The sequence below is a fragment of the Macaca thibetana genome, chromosome 6 (assembly GCF_024542745.1).
Source record: "Macaca thibetana thibetana isolate TM-01 chromosome 6, ASM2454274v1, whole genome shotgun sequence".
NCBI lineage: Eukaryota > Metazoa > Chordata > Mammalia > Primates > Cercopithecidae > Macaca > Macaca thibetana.
The window spans coordinates 48,978,630-48,991,569 of record NC_065583.1 but is presented as its reverse complement, the minus strand read 5'-3'; the positions used below and the strand labels follow the sequence as shown (position 1 = coordinate 48,991,569).

Genomic DNA, 12,940 nt, shown 5'->3' with positions numbered 1-12,940 from the left:
GTTGTCCAATTTTACAATGATAACTAAGAACAAAAGTGAAAGAGAAGCAAAATAGATGAGCTAAGTAATAGGAAAAGAAAGATTAACAGGAAAGCCAAATTAAAAAAAAAAATTATGTCCCCAGATAACAAATACAGGTTTAAAAAAAAGCAACATGATTCTTCAGTTACTTTTTCTTGATAACCAAGTACAAAATCAAGTGACTCCTTAAAATATATTTCCCAATTTCACATAAAACAAGTAAATAAAAGTCACATATAGGTATAAAACGCACAGATAAAAATATCAAGCAGAATTTGTATCAAGTAGTTTTAATATATTTTTCAGAGTTTTTCTAAAATGTTTGTTAAATAACATTAAAGTATTTAATTTCACAGCATACTTTCAAAGGAAAAAATTCTATGCTATGTAATTATGTAACAGTTACATACACAGTAATTAACCAAGCATTTCACTCCTCAGCTGAGCTGTCAAGATATATCATCATACACTAAAGGAACAACTAAAATAGCTTGCTATTATGTCAAACTCAGGACTCGAAGGCTCCCTAAGTCAGAGTAACCATGCCAAGTGTCAAATATAAGTAGAAATGCTACCAAATAATAAAGCTGGAATACGGTTTCCAATTGATTATTTTTGCTAATAATGTCTAATAAAGTATTTTACATACATGTAACAGGTGCTCAAGGAAAGTTTATTAATGAATTTCAAAATCATAAAATCCAAATAAAGCAAGAGAAAATAAAACTAGCTTATTAAACTGGTTATGAAACTGAATCAAAGACAATTCATTTCTGGTCATACAGTTTCTTAGAAACATACATTCCTTCAGAAAACCAATAAAATTTTTCATAGAATTGGTCTGAGGCTCTCCTAGAACCTTTCTGTCATTCTTAACTTCCTTCCCAAAGAACTATAGAAGAAGAGTGTAAATCATAAGAGTTTATAAATTGTTAATGTCTCCACCCAAAAGCTAACCCCCCACCACCTAACAAGGTAAAAGAACTGAAAAACAATTATGATGGAGATACATAACTGAGTATATTCTTTCAGGAACTATGAAATGAAGAATCATTAATAGGCTTTAACTCTTCAGGACAAAATTACGTAAAAAACTCAAGGGTTTAAAATACATTACTTCTATAGAACTGTAAGTCCAAAGCAAACCTAAGGCACGAGACAAATGAAACAAAAGAGTAAATAAAAGCACTGATCCAAATTCATGCTTTGGTGTGGTGTGATTAATTGCATTCCAAAAGTCAGGATGTAGACTGATTCTATTTACTGGCTTGTTTGGCACAGTCATCTGTATTGAATCTTACGAATTAGCTATTAAAAAATAACTTTAAAATAATTTAACTACTATTCCCATAGTACTTCCCATTAGTTATACTATGTCTTAGAAATTTGAAGCTACAAAGTATCAGTTCAGGTATATAGTAAATATATACATTCAAAAAAGTGTAACTTGCTTTCCACCTCAGAATTATAAGTATTTAAAGACAAAATGGGACATATGTTAAGATAAAAATAATAAATGCATGAAGACAGTGATGCTAACAGTATAGAGGAAATGATCTAATCAACATATGAACAGTAGTATGTACAGGCTTCAAGGGTTCTAATTGTTTTAATAGTTAAAAACAGTTTCAAAACCTATTAAGAAGCAGTAAAATAAAAAGATTTTTTTAATAAAAAGATTTTATATGTAGAAATACAAAGACACATAACTGTTCATGAATTAATACATTACATTAGTAATTTAAAACTTTTCAGGTATGTTTCCAAACTGATACTTTAGCAGCAAAAGTCTTACTGTGGTCTTGTAACACTTTCATGAAGACAATCAAAGAGATATAGCCAGGGTTAGTTTCAAAAGCCTAATATTTAAGTAACATATTACTCTAGCCAAAATCACTCTGATAAATCATTATATTTCTTCACAAATAATATTTTAAGCTAAATGTGAATATGTACTAACTCTCCTAACCAGGTATTTAAAAATGTGACATCACTAAAAGTCACTTTTACATGTATTTTTTAAGACTTTTTTTTAAAAAAAAAACCTTATTAAACAAACCAAACAAAAAAGAAATCTATTTCTAACAATGCATGATAAAATTCAGCACAAAATTTCAGGCAAATAAATATTTTTAAAAGTTAATGCCTTGGGAGGTCGAGACGGGCGGATCATGAGGTCAGGAGATTGAGACCATCCTGGCTAACACGGTGAAACCCCGTCTCTACTAAAAAAATACAAAAAACTAGCCAGGCGAGGTGGCGGGTGCCTGTAGTCCCAGCTACTCGGGAGGCTAAGGTAGGAGAATGGCGTAAACCTGGGAGGCGGAGCTTTCAGTGAGCTGAGATCCGGCCACTGCACTCCAGCCTGGGCGACAGAGCGAGACTCCGTCTCAAAAAAAAAAAAAAAAAAAAAAAAGAGTTAATGCCATAAACAGTATTTAATTAAACCAGACATAAGTAGCAACATTTTTTATTGCCCTTTGCCATGTGCTCTAATATTGTGAAGGTAAACTGGCCAGGGTAAGTTAAAGGGGAAGAACTTCAGGGCAGTCCTAACTGAATCATTTTTATTACATAAGCACCCACGGCATAACCAGGCATCTGATTCTTGGCTTTTTAAAAAAAGGAGAAAAATGTTTGAATGTGAAATAATTTACACTTGTATTTCCAAAATTTGGCTTAATGGGTGTTTAAGAATTTAGGAAAAAAAATGAAGTTCTTTTTAAAAGCTAAAGTTGAAAGAGTGTTAAAAATACAAAAGATAGATACTTACCTGGCAAAAAAAAAAAAGTATTAAATTTTAAAAATTTAATGTATTTAAATAACATAGTTCTTTATAGGATAAATAATTGTACCATGTGGAGTGCAAATCAATCACACCAACCTGCTTGATCTTGCAATAAGAAGAAGTAAGCAAATCGCAGACAGGAAGCATATGCACAGAGATGAGGAGGAAAAAAAGGAAAACATTATTTCTCTTGTAAAACAAAGAAAAATACATAATAGCATTCATTTAAGTGTAGAAGTAAAAATCAAATCGTTATCAAAACTGAAATAGAGCCCATGTAAAAAGAAAGCATATTCAACACAATGAGAGATGTCATTTAAGGAAGAATATTAAAGTTAACTTAGTCTTAGATTATAACTCAAGCCAATCTCAAGAGCTCACACTGATTCCCCAAGTCCTGCAAAGGTCACAGTTCAACACCATGTGGTTATGCTAACAGTAGACATGAAATTAGGAACCTGCTAAGATCTGGGAAGTAATCTAAAAGAGCAAAACAGAAAATTAAGCCAATTTTAACAACTAGTATGTTTAAAGTGACAAAATTCACACCGTCCATATCAAAAATGTCCCAATTCAATATTTCTTTTTGTATATGGATCTATTACAGGCATGCTTCACTTTAAGAAAATCTAACACAAAAACCTGAACCAAACAGATAAATTAGATTACAGTAATTTCCCGATTATTTGATCAACAGAAAGGTCTAATGAAGAATTTTTAAAGACAGCAAGTTCTCCCAATATATCCGATTTCCCAACCGGATTAAGGGCTTTTTTTTTTCCAGAAAATAAAATTATTACGTAAAATGAAGTATACCTGTACAGTAACAAACTTACATTCCTTCTATTAGTAGACTGTTAAGGGTAATTATAAACAATGATTCTATAGGAGTCGGTGTCAATGATTCAAGCAAGAAACACCTTTTACAAAGGCCATTCAGATATTTAAAAGGGAGGGTACACACAATTTACACACAGCAACCACATGCTAGGACAACCATCTCTCCACTTTACCAACACGCCCACATTACAACAAAAAAATTCTGTGCTAGATATGCAAATAGGAATTAAAACTTCTTGAACAAAGTACAACTCATTTCATAACATACTTTCATATAACTACTCTTTAATAATTAAGTTTTAAAACAGAAAACTAAATTGCAATGCCTCCCACTCAAATATTTTCTCATATTTCACAGTTTATTATACAAAGTAATACCTCTATGTGGTTTCTAATGCAATTCCAAGTATTTTACAAATTATCCTTTGAAATGAATTGTTTTGGTAACTTGCCTACGAATTGTCAATAGAGAAAGAAATTTCTAATATTCTTGGAATTCTTCTTCTAGAAAGCTAAAAGCATAAGAACAACAAGCAATTATTTTTGTCATTCGTTTTGAAAGGGTAAGTATATAGATAATGCTTTAAAAGACAGTAAGCTGCAGGGTGGTACAAGAAAGCAACACTACTCCCCTTTCTTCTGAAAATAAAATATAAATAAATTAAGTAACACTTTTCAATTTAATTAAACTAGGTTTTAACAAAAGCCTTTAAGTTTGAAATAAGTCTAGATGGATCCTGCACAAACTTCTCGTGATTCTGCATTCGCAAATCATACCTTAGAAAATTTCTTAAAATCAGCTGGGCGCGGTGGCTCACGCCTGTAATCCCAGTACTTTGGGAGGCCGAGGCGGGCAAATCACGAGGTCAGGAGGTCGAGACCATCCTGGCTAACACGGTGAAACCCCGTCTCTACTAAAAATACAAAAAGGAGCCGGGTGTGGTGGCAGGTGCCTGTGGTCCTAGCTACTCGGGAGGCTGAGGCAGGAGAATGGCGTGAACCCGGGAGGCAGAGCTTGCTGTGAGCAAAGACTGTGCCACTGCACTCCAGCCTGGGCAACAGAGGGAGACTCTGTCTCAAAAAAAAAAAAAAAAAAAAAAAAAAAATTTTTCTTAAAATCTACCAGGTAATTTAGAAATATGGATAAATGTCCGTTTGAAACAAAATGCTATTCAATTCATTATTACTTGCTTCAAGCTTTACGTTTTTCTTTATTTGGGAGCCTTTAATCTTAAGCTACCAATAAGAACAGGACACCAAAGTGTAAAAACTTGCAACTTTACGACATGTTATAATGGGCATTGGTGTACTTCAAATATAATTTGTACTTTTAGATATATAAGATTTGATGTTACGTGTCCATTATTCTGAGCAGGATTACAAATGTGTCACGAAACCTAAAAAAGAACCATAAGAATTATTCTTTTATACAGCTTACTAGCTCTCTTTACATTATCTCAATTGCAAAAGCATGAATCTCTCTTCCATTGTCTCAAACATAAGCTAAAGCATATGTTTTAACAATTATGATTAACTGGAAGCAATGAAAGGGGGAGGAGGAATCATCACATGCTTTGTTCTACTGAGGAATCCAACATGTATTCTTTAGGTAATGACAGGGAGTGGTGCAGCAGCATTGCTCAAATGAAGCCCATGGGTTATGGAAAAGCCAAAGCTCTGTTAGAGAATGTAAGAGCTACCACTCACTAGGCAAGAACTTATCCAGAGGTTTCTCTATGACAGAACATGTGGAGTCTGAACTACTGCTGCTGCTACTGCCTGGAAAACAAAGAAATGAGCCCAACGGGAACCAAAGAAAGAGGAAACAAGAAAATGAACACATACACAGAGAAAAATTCAGTTTTGAGAAAAAAATTTTAAAGGACAATCAAGCTCTGTATTAAAGAACCAAAATTTACTTTCCTAAAAAACCAGTCTTGGTAGTTTATCCAATATTCTCTACTTTACAAAGCCATACAGAGGAATTAGAAAGTGTACTGCTTTAAGCAACTACTGTGGGCAAATTCTACTGGTCACCTAAAGCCTAATCATTCAAAGGGTTGAAATGAGAAGAATAAAAAATAAAGAAGTCATTTGGTGAGATTTTAGTCTATTGAAACGATTTAGGTTGATAAGCTAAAGGAATGGAGTTTTAAAACTTAAAGCCATATGTAATATTATAGGAGTGATATATTACCCTTCATAATAGGTTAGTCTGTCTCCACTTTCAGTCTCTCCCCACCAAAATATCAAACTATCAAATATGTTTAAGATTGGATAGCAAAACTTTCAAAAGGCTCATTGAAAAGTTTTAAATTTCTAAGCCTGGAAGGAAGATATATTACTGTTAAATATTTTAACATATTAAACAGTGGCATTTTTCTATTTAATTTTATTTTTAACAAATCTGTTATCAGCTTCTGCTGTGAAAGTAATAATCTACTCTGTGAAAAACTAGGTGTGAACAAAAAAAAAATTTCTCTAAGTCAGGCAAACATTTTCTGCAAAAGGACAGATAAGCGTTTGAGACTTTACAGGCCATACAGCTTCATGTGAAAGCAGCCATAGAGCATAGGTAAATAAATGAGCATGGCTGTTTCAATAAAATTTTATTTACAAAAACAGGTGGTCAGCTGGATTTAGCCAGCAGATATTTTGCCAATTTTTGCTATAAAACATTATTTTTCTGTCTTTTGAAGTTACAAAATCTTTACATAGTTTCTAAATTTGGGACTTCTAATCAAGCAGTGATGGGTTTATTTTCAGCACGATCATTTTAATAAGACAAACAAAATATGCACCAGCTTGAAAACAATGACCACATTAATGGAAGAGAGTTCTGAAATAAATATTTATGGTAAAAAGGTTTGAAATGTAGGCCATTATAATATGTCCATTTCATTTGCATACTATCTATATTCTTATCATAATAAACAGTCTTAATTCACACTTGGCAACAAATCCCCCAACAAGGTGAGAATGAGAATACATCTTATAAAGAAAAAGAACTAAATTTAAAAATGGAATTCTTCATATAAATTTACTATTTAAAAATTCAATGACTTTTAAAGACTAATCTTGTTTGCGGAAAAACTCCACATTATCCTAATTTCCTTAAAAAACTTAGGTTCCAGCCAGGCATGGTGGCTCATGCCTGTAATCCCAGCACTTTGGGAGGCCGAAGCAGACAGATCATGAGGTCAGGAGATCGAGACCAGCCTGGCTAACACGGTGAAACCCTGTCTTTACTAAAAATACAAAAAATTAGCCAGGCGTGGTGGCACTGTAGTCCCAGCTACTCGGGAGGCTGAGGCAGGAGAATCACTTGAACCCAGGAGGTGGAGGTTGCAGTGAGCCGAGATCATGCCACTGCACTCCAGCCTGGGCGACAGAATGAGACTCTGTCTCAAAACAAACAAAAAAACTTAGGTTCCTAACACAGATATAAGTCCCTACATAAAATTAAAACCCACAGGAAATTTTAAAACAGCATACCCACTATTATAGAGTCTTACAATTCTAAATTCTAAAAAACAGAAGATATATTCAAAGTCAGCTATAAACGGATCAATACAGGAGAATAAATGCAAAGTTAACCAGGTAAATGGCATACACCTTCCAATTGTTATAACAACAACTAGATAATTGTTATCTAATATATTAAACAGATAATGGCAAAATAAAAGTCATGCACTCTACCACCTTGTGAAACCACCTAACTTCTACAAATTAGAATACTAATCAGAACTTACCCCTTCTTTTTTTCCTTTTCTCTCCATCTTCTCCAACCTCACCTTCTTCATCATCATCTTCCTCTGACCCACTGATATCAGAGCCTGATATTTCTTCTCCTTGGACAGAAATTTAATAGGATGTTTTTTATCCTGTACCAAGTCATTAGCTATTTAGGCAATACCTATATCAACTTTCTTCCTTAGGTTTTTGTTACTGCAAACAACAAATTTAAATACTATTTAAATGCTCTAGAGAGTATAACAGATATGCCAATCTCAGACATAGATAAGATGTACAAAAAGACTTTATTTTTAAAGTCTCTAAAGAGAAATTAAATTCTGACCCAATTAAAATTTCAAATCATTCTGGCTAGGCAAGGTGGCACACGCCTGTAATCCCAGCACTTTAGGAAGCTGAGGCAGGCAGATCACTTGAGGCCAAGAGTTTGAGACCAGCCTAGTCAACATGGCAAAACCCCATTTCTACTAAAAATACAAAAATTAGCTGGGCGTGGTGGTGCGCACCTGTAATCCCAGCTACTTGGGAGGCTGAGGCAGGAGAATCACTTGAACCTGGGAGGCAGAGGTTTCAGTGAGCCAAGATGGCGCCACTGCACTCCAGCCTCGACAACAGAGTGAGACTCTGCCTCAAAAAAAAAATACATAAAAATATTCAAATCATTTAGTTATGTATAATTTTAAACATATACATAAATTATGTGATAGAATTACTAATTCAGTCTTTAAAAATGTGATCACTTTTGAGGAACAATTTCTTCCAAAACAGCTTCCTGCTTAAGATTTCAAGAAAATCACTTAATCTGTATTTTTAAGAGACACAGAACTGTCACGTAGCAGTGATCCCACTATTAGGACTGTATCACAAGATATTTTCAAAAAAAGAAATGCTTATTTGCACAAAGATAGTGCTAACTACAAATTAACTTAAAGATAAAAAACAATAAAAAAGGAATGATTAAGCCAAGAGAACAGATCAGCACTGTATCATCTTCACATTAGCTATTTTTAAATGCCACTGTTTACATATGAAATGTCCAACAAAATAAAAGAGGAGAAAAAAGTAAAATATACCCTAATCACAACCAGGTAATACTTGTACCTGTAAGTACAAGATGGAAAGGAACACAGAGTATTGGGAGGAAGAATCACTGAAAAATATTTTGTTCTCTGGGCTTAGAAACAATGATATCTTGATAGTAATGAGCATAGCTAATGCCCAAAACTGGGTTTCTAAATACCACTCTCCTACCAAAGGGACCAGAGAGAAGTGAATGATTTTAAGGCTGGGCAAGGAAGACACAAGATAAACCTTTTGTAGTGCCAAAAAGTAACCAAATGCTCAAAAACACTGAAGAGCACATGCTGAAAGAATACAGGAACTACTCTGAAGGATTTCCTAATAGCCAAAGCTGGGACAATTCAAGAAACAAAATAAATAATGATAATACTGGATTATAATCCATGATCTAAATAAGATAAATACTTGAATAAATAAATAAATGGGAATGAAGGGGCTGCTCTTCCTCACAATAGAATCCTAAACACTAACCAAGAAGAAATGATGAGAATAGAAAATAACATTGAGCAAATGCCACAGGATTATTGTTGCAGGTAAGAACTACTGATGAATACTAAAAATAGTAGGAGAAAGTATGACGAGAAACAGGACCTTTGCAGTCTCAAAGTATCCCCAATGAGATATTATTAATTACAAATGGAAAAATAAAACAATAGATTTGCAGGGTCATTATAAAAGAAAAGTAGACAAGCCCAAATTAATGAACATTCAACAAATATATGACCAGTACTCTTCAAAAATGTCAAGATCAAGAAAGACTGGGGAATTATAAAAGACTGAAGAACAAGTGTGCTAGACATCATCATTAAGAAGGCATGACAGGGCCGGGCGTGGTGGCTCATGCCTGTGGTCCCAGCACTTTGAGAGGCCGAGGCGGGCAGATCATGAGGTCAGAGGATAAAGAACATCCTGGCAAACATGGTGAAACCCTGTCTGTACTAAAAATACAAAAATTAGCTGGGCATGGTGGCACGTGCCTGTACCCCCAGCTACTCGGGAGGCTGAGGCAGGAGAATCACTTGAACAGGGAGGCAGAGGTTGCAGTGAGCTGAGATTGCGCCACTGCATTCCAGCCTGGCGACAGACAAGACTGTCTCAAAAAAAAAAAAAAAAAAAAGAAGAAAGCAAGCAAGCATGTCAAATAAATGCAATGTGTGATCCTGGATTGTATCCTGGACCAGGAAAAGAAAGGCACTGGAAGGAAAACTGGCCAAATTTGAATAAAGTCCACAGATTAGTTAATAAGACTGTATCGATGTAAATTTCCTGGTTTCAATAACTGTTGTATGCTTATATAAGATGTTAACATGAGGTGAAGCTGGCTAAAGGGTAGATAGGAACTCTCCATATCATGTTTGCAAGTTGTATTTAAACCTAAAATAATTTTTAAGTTTAAAAATTATTCTTTTAATGCTATGCTTTTTTCTTGTTGTTATTATCAGCTCCATTAACCGGATTATAAAAAGAAATGTCATAAGAGCAAAAATAAAATGCAATGTATTAAAAACAGTATTATCATAGAATCCAGCAATTCCATTGCTGGGTACATACCCAAAAAATGGTAAAACAAGAATTTGAACAGGTATTTGTATACCCACATTCATAGCAGCATTATTCACAATAGCCAAAAGGTGGAAGGAACCAACTGTCCATTGGTGGGTGAATGGATAACAAAATGTAGTATATACACAATGGAATATTATTCAGAATTAAAAAGAAGTCCTAATACATGCTACAACACAGATGACCCTTGAAGGCATTATACTAAATGAAATAAGCCAGTCACAAAAAGACAAATGCTGTGTGATTCCACTTTCTTTTTTTTTTTTTTTTGAGATGGGAGTCTCACTCTGCCACCCAGGTTGGAATGCAGTGGCATGATCTCGGCTCATGGACACCTCCACCTTCCAGGTTCAAGTGATCCTCCTGCTTCAGCCTCCCAAGTAGCTGAGATTACAGGCGAGAGCCACCATGCCCAGCTAATTTTTGTATCTTCAGTACAGATGAGGTTTCACCATGTTGGCCAGTCTGGTCTCAAACTCCTGACCTCAAGTGATCCACCCGCCCCGGCCTCCCAAAGTGCTGGGATTATAGGCGTGAGCCACTGCGCGCTGCCGATTCCACTTTCATAAGATACCCAGAGCAGTCAAATTCACAGACAAAGCAGAATGGTTGTTGGCCAGGACCTAGGGGAAGGGAGGAATGGGTAGATACTGTTTAACGAGTATAAAGTTTCAATTTTGCAAGAAGAAAACTGGAGACGGATAACTGCAGAACGATGTGAACATAACACCACAGAAACGTAGACTTCAATGTGGTTAAAATGGTAAACTTTATGTTGTGCAAGTTTTGCCACAATTTTTTAAAAAGGAAAAAATTCAGGCACTTGCTATAATATGGATGAACCTTCAACGTTCGGTTAAGTGAAATAAGCCAGTCACAAGAAGACACTATGATTTTACTTATATGAGGTACCTAGAATAGTCAAATTTATAGAGACAGAATAGTGGTTACTAGAGACTAGGGGGAGAAGAGAATAGGAAGTTACTACTTAATGGGCACAGCGTTTCTGTTTGGGATGATGAAAAAGTTCTAGAAATGAAGAGTGGTGACAGTTGCACAACAATGTGAATATACTTGATGCCACTAACTGTACACTTAACTAACAATGGTTAAAATGATAAATTTTATGTTGTGTATATTTTACCACAACAAAAAAAATGTAAAACATAAAGTCAGCAAAATAAAAGTATGCACTCACCATTAACATCGCTAAGAAATTAAAAATCTTTAAAACATACTGGCTATAAATACCACCTAGTGGTCACATTTAAAATACCAAATTTCATTATCTAACAGTTCTCTTACTGCTTTTCCTCAATAACTGTACTTGTTTACTAAATAAGTACCTTCTCTAAACATTTGTGATGCTGGCGTCTCTGAATTTCACCTCTGATCTAGTCAGTCTCCTCACAGACTACAAAGGTGCTTTGAAACCAAAGCCCTCTGTTTACCTGGTTCGCAAAGGAGCTCTGTACCTATCAGAAAGGATCTGTTTCTTGCATTAAGGTGCAAGGAATCACTGAGCACTTAATGCCTGGGAAGCATCTCACTCTCATAAATAAGATCTTCAAATTTTCCAACTTTCTAGCATCATGATGTTAGAAAAGAATTTCCAAAATAGAATCTCATGTTCAAATTTAGGTATGAAAGGATATTGTAAAGGTGACCTCATGCAACGCATTTTTCCTTATAGCAAACTTGGTTTACTCACGACTAACATCTTTCTTTACCTCAAACAATAGTGAGCTCATATTGACTGCAATGCCAGAATTCTGGTCATTTTCACCTAAATACATACATGGCAGAATTTGCTCTTATACAGAGACAAATAAACATTCATTCTTTAACAAGTGGTCATATGAAATCTATAAAACATCATGGGAATGTTTAAAAACCACATACACAAATATTATGTAATTTTACTTAAGCTTAATATGAAAATGCAAAAGTATATAAGTACCAAGTCACTTTCCAGAAATATTCATTTAACTACCAATGTTAAAGGCTCAAAAAAGGTTTAATAGAGGGGGCTTTTGTTACAACACTTAGTGGTTCAACAACATATTTTTAGCCAATATAAAGATTAATATTTTGAGAAAAAGTTACCTTCTTCAAGTTTCTTTTTCAGTTCTTCTATTTCTTTCTGGAACTGACGCAGCAAAGCATCCTTTGGATCTTCATTAATTCTAGCTTTATTTTTAATATTCTTAGCACGATTGGCATACCGTAATGTACTGATCGTTTCATCATAATTGTAATCTGCTGGCCCAATATTTGCACACTATTGAATTAGAAATATCAAACAAATCATTTTACACTTGACACAGTTAAAATTAACACTACCATTACAAATACGTCAAAAACTGTTTAAAGCACATATGCACCCTTGGCCTTCTTGAAAATGAGAGTGTCAACCACATGGGTTTCCAAACGACACTATTATGGGCTAATACACATGCGTGTACCACAGAAAGGACAACCACAAGTCAAAAAAAGGGAAAATAATCAAGTTTTAAAAATGTGATACATATCAATTATTGGCATAAATTAGAATCTTAAATTTGCCTGATGTTAACTATATCACCAATTAAGTCTTACCATCATGGTTTTTGAATTTCCTCCTAAGGAATCCTGAAGAAGACGAGTCAATTTAGAGTTACGATAAGGCACATGAGTGCTTTTTCCATCAACCAAGGCAGAAATTACATTACCAAGGGTGGAAAGTGAAAGATTGATTTTTGTAGCTTCCTTTAGGCGCTGTCCAGTAGCTCCAGTTTTTGCCTGCCTTTCTGAACCCTAGCAAAAACAGAGATGAAAGTAAAGCTAAAATGTTTGAAAAAATAGAATATTCTTCCCAAGGTTTTGTTAAAAAGTAATGTAACAGTAAAAAACCTG

General features: G+C 34.5%; 1 protein-coding gene across 3 annotated transcripts in view; it reads right to left on the bottom strand.

Moving 5' to 3' along the window:
* The window catches only part of KIF3A (kinesin family member 3A), a 44,227-nt gene that overhangs the window by 11,595 nt on the left and 19,692 nt on the right, over nt 1-12,940 (bottom strand). For 2 of the 3 annotated variants that reach the window (XM_050792778.1, XM_050792777.1), the window contains exons 7-10: nt 12,644-12,841; nt 12,152-12,326; nt 7,402-7,500; nt 5,357-5,428 (exon numbers count right to left, since the gene is read on the bottom strand). In XM_050792778.1, coding sequence (XP_050648735.1) covers nt 5,357-5,428; nt 7,402-7,500; nt 12,152-12,326; nt 12,644-12,841 — 544 coding nt within the window. The remainder of the gene's footprint in view (nt 1-5,356; nt 5,429-7,401; nt 7,501-12,151; nt 12,327-12,643; nt 12,842-12,940) is intronic. The other variant, XM_050792779.1, reaches the window with a different exon arrangement.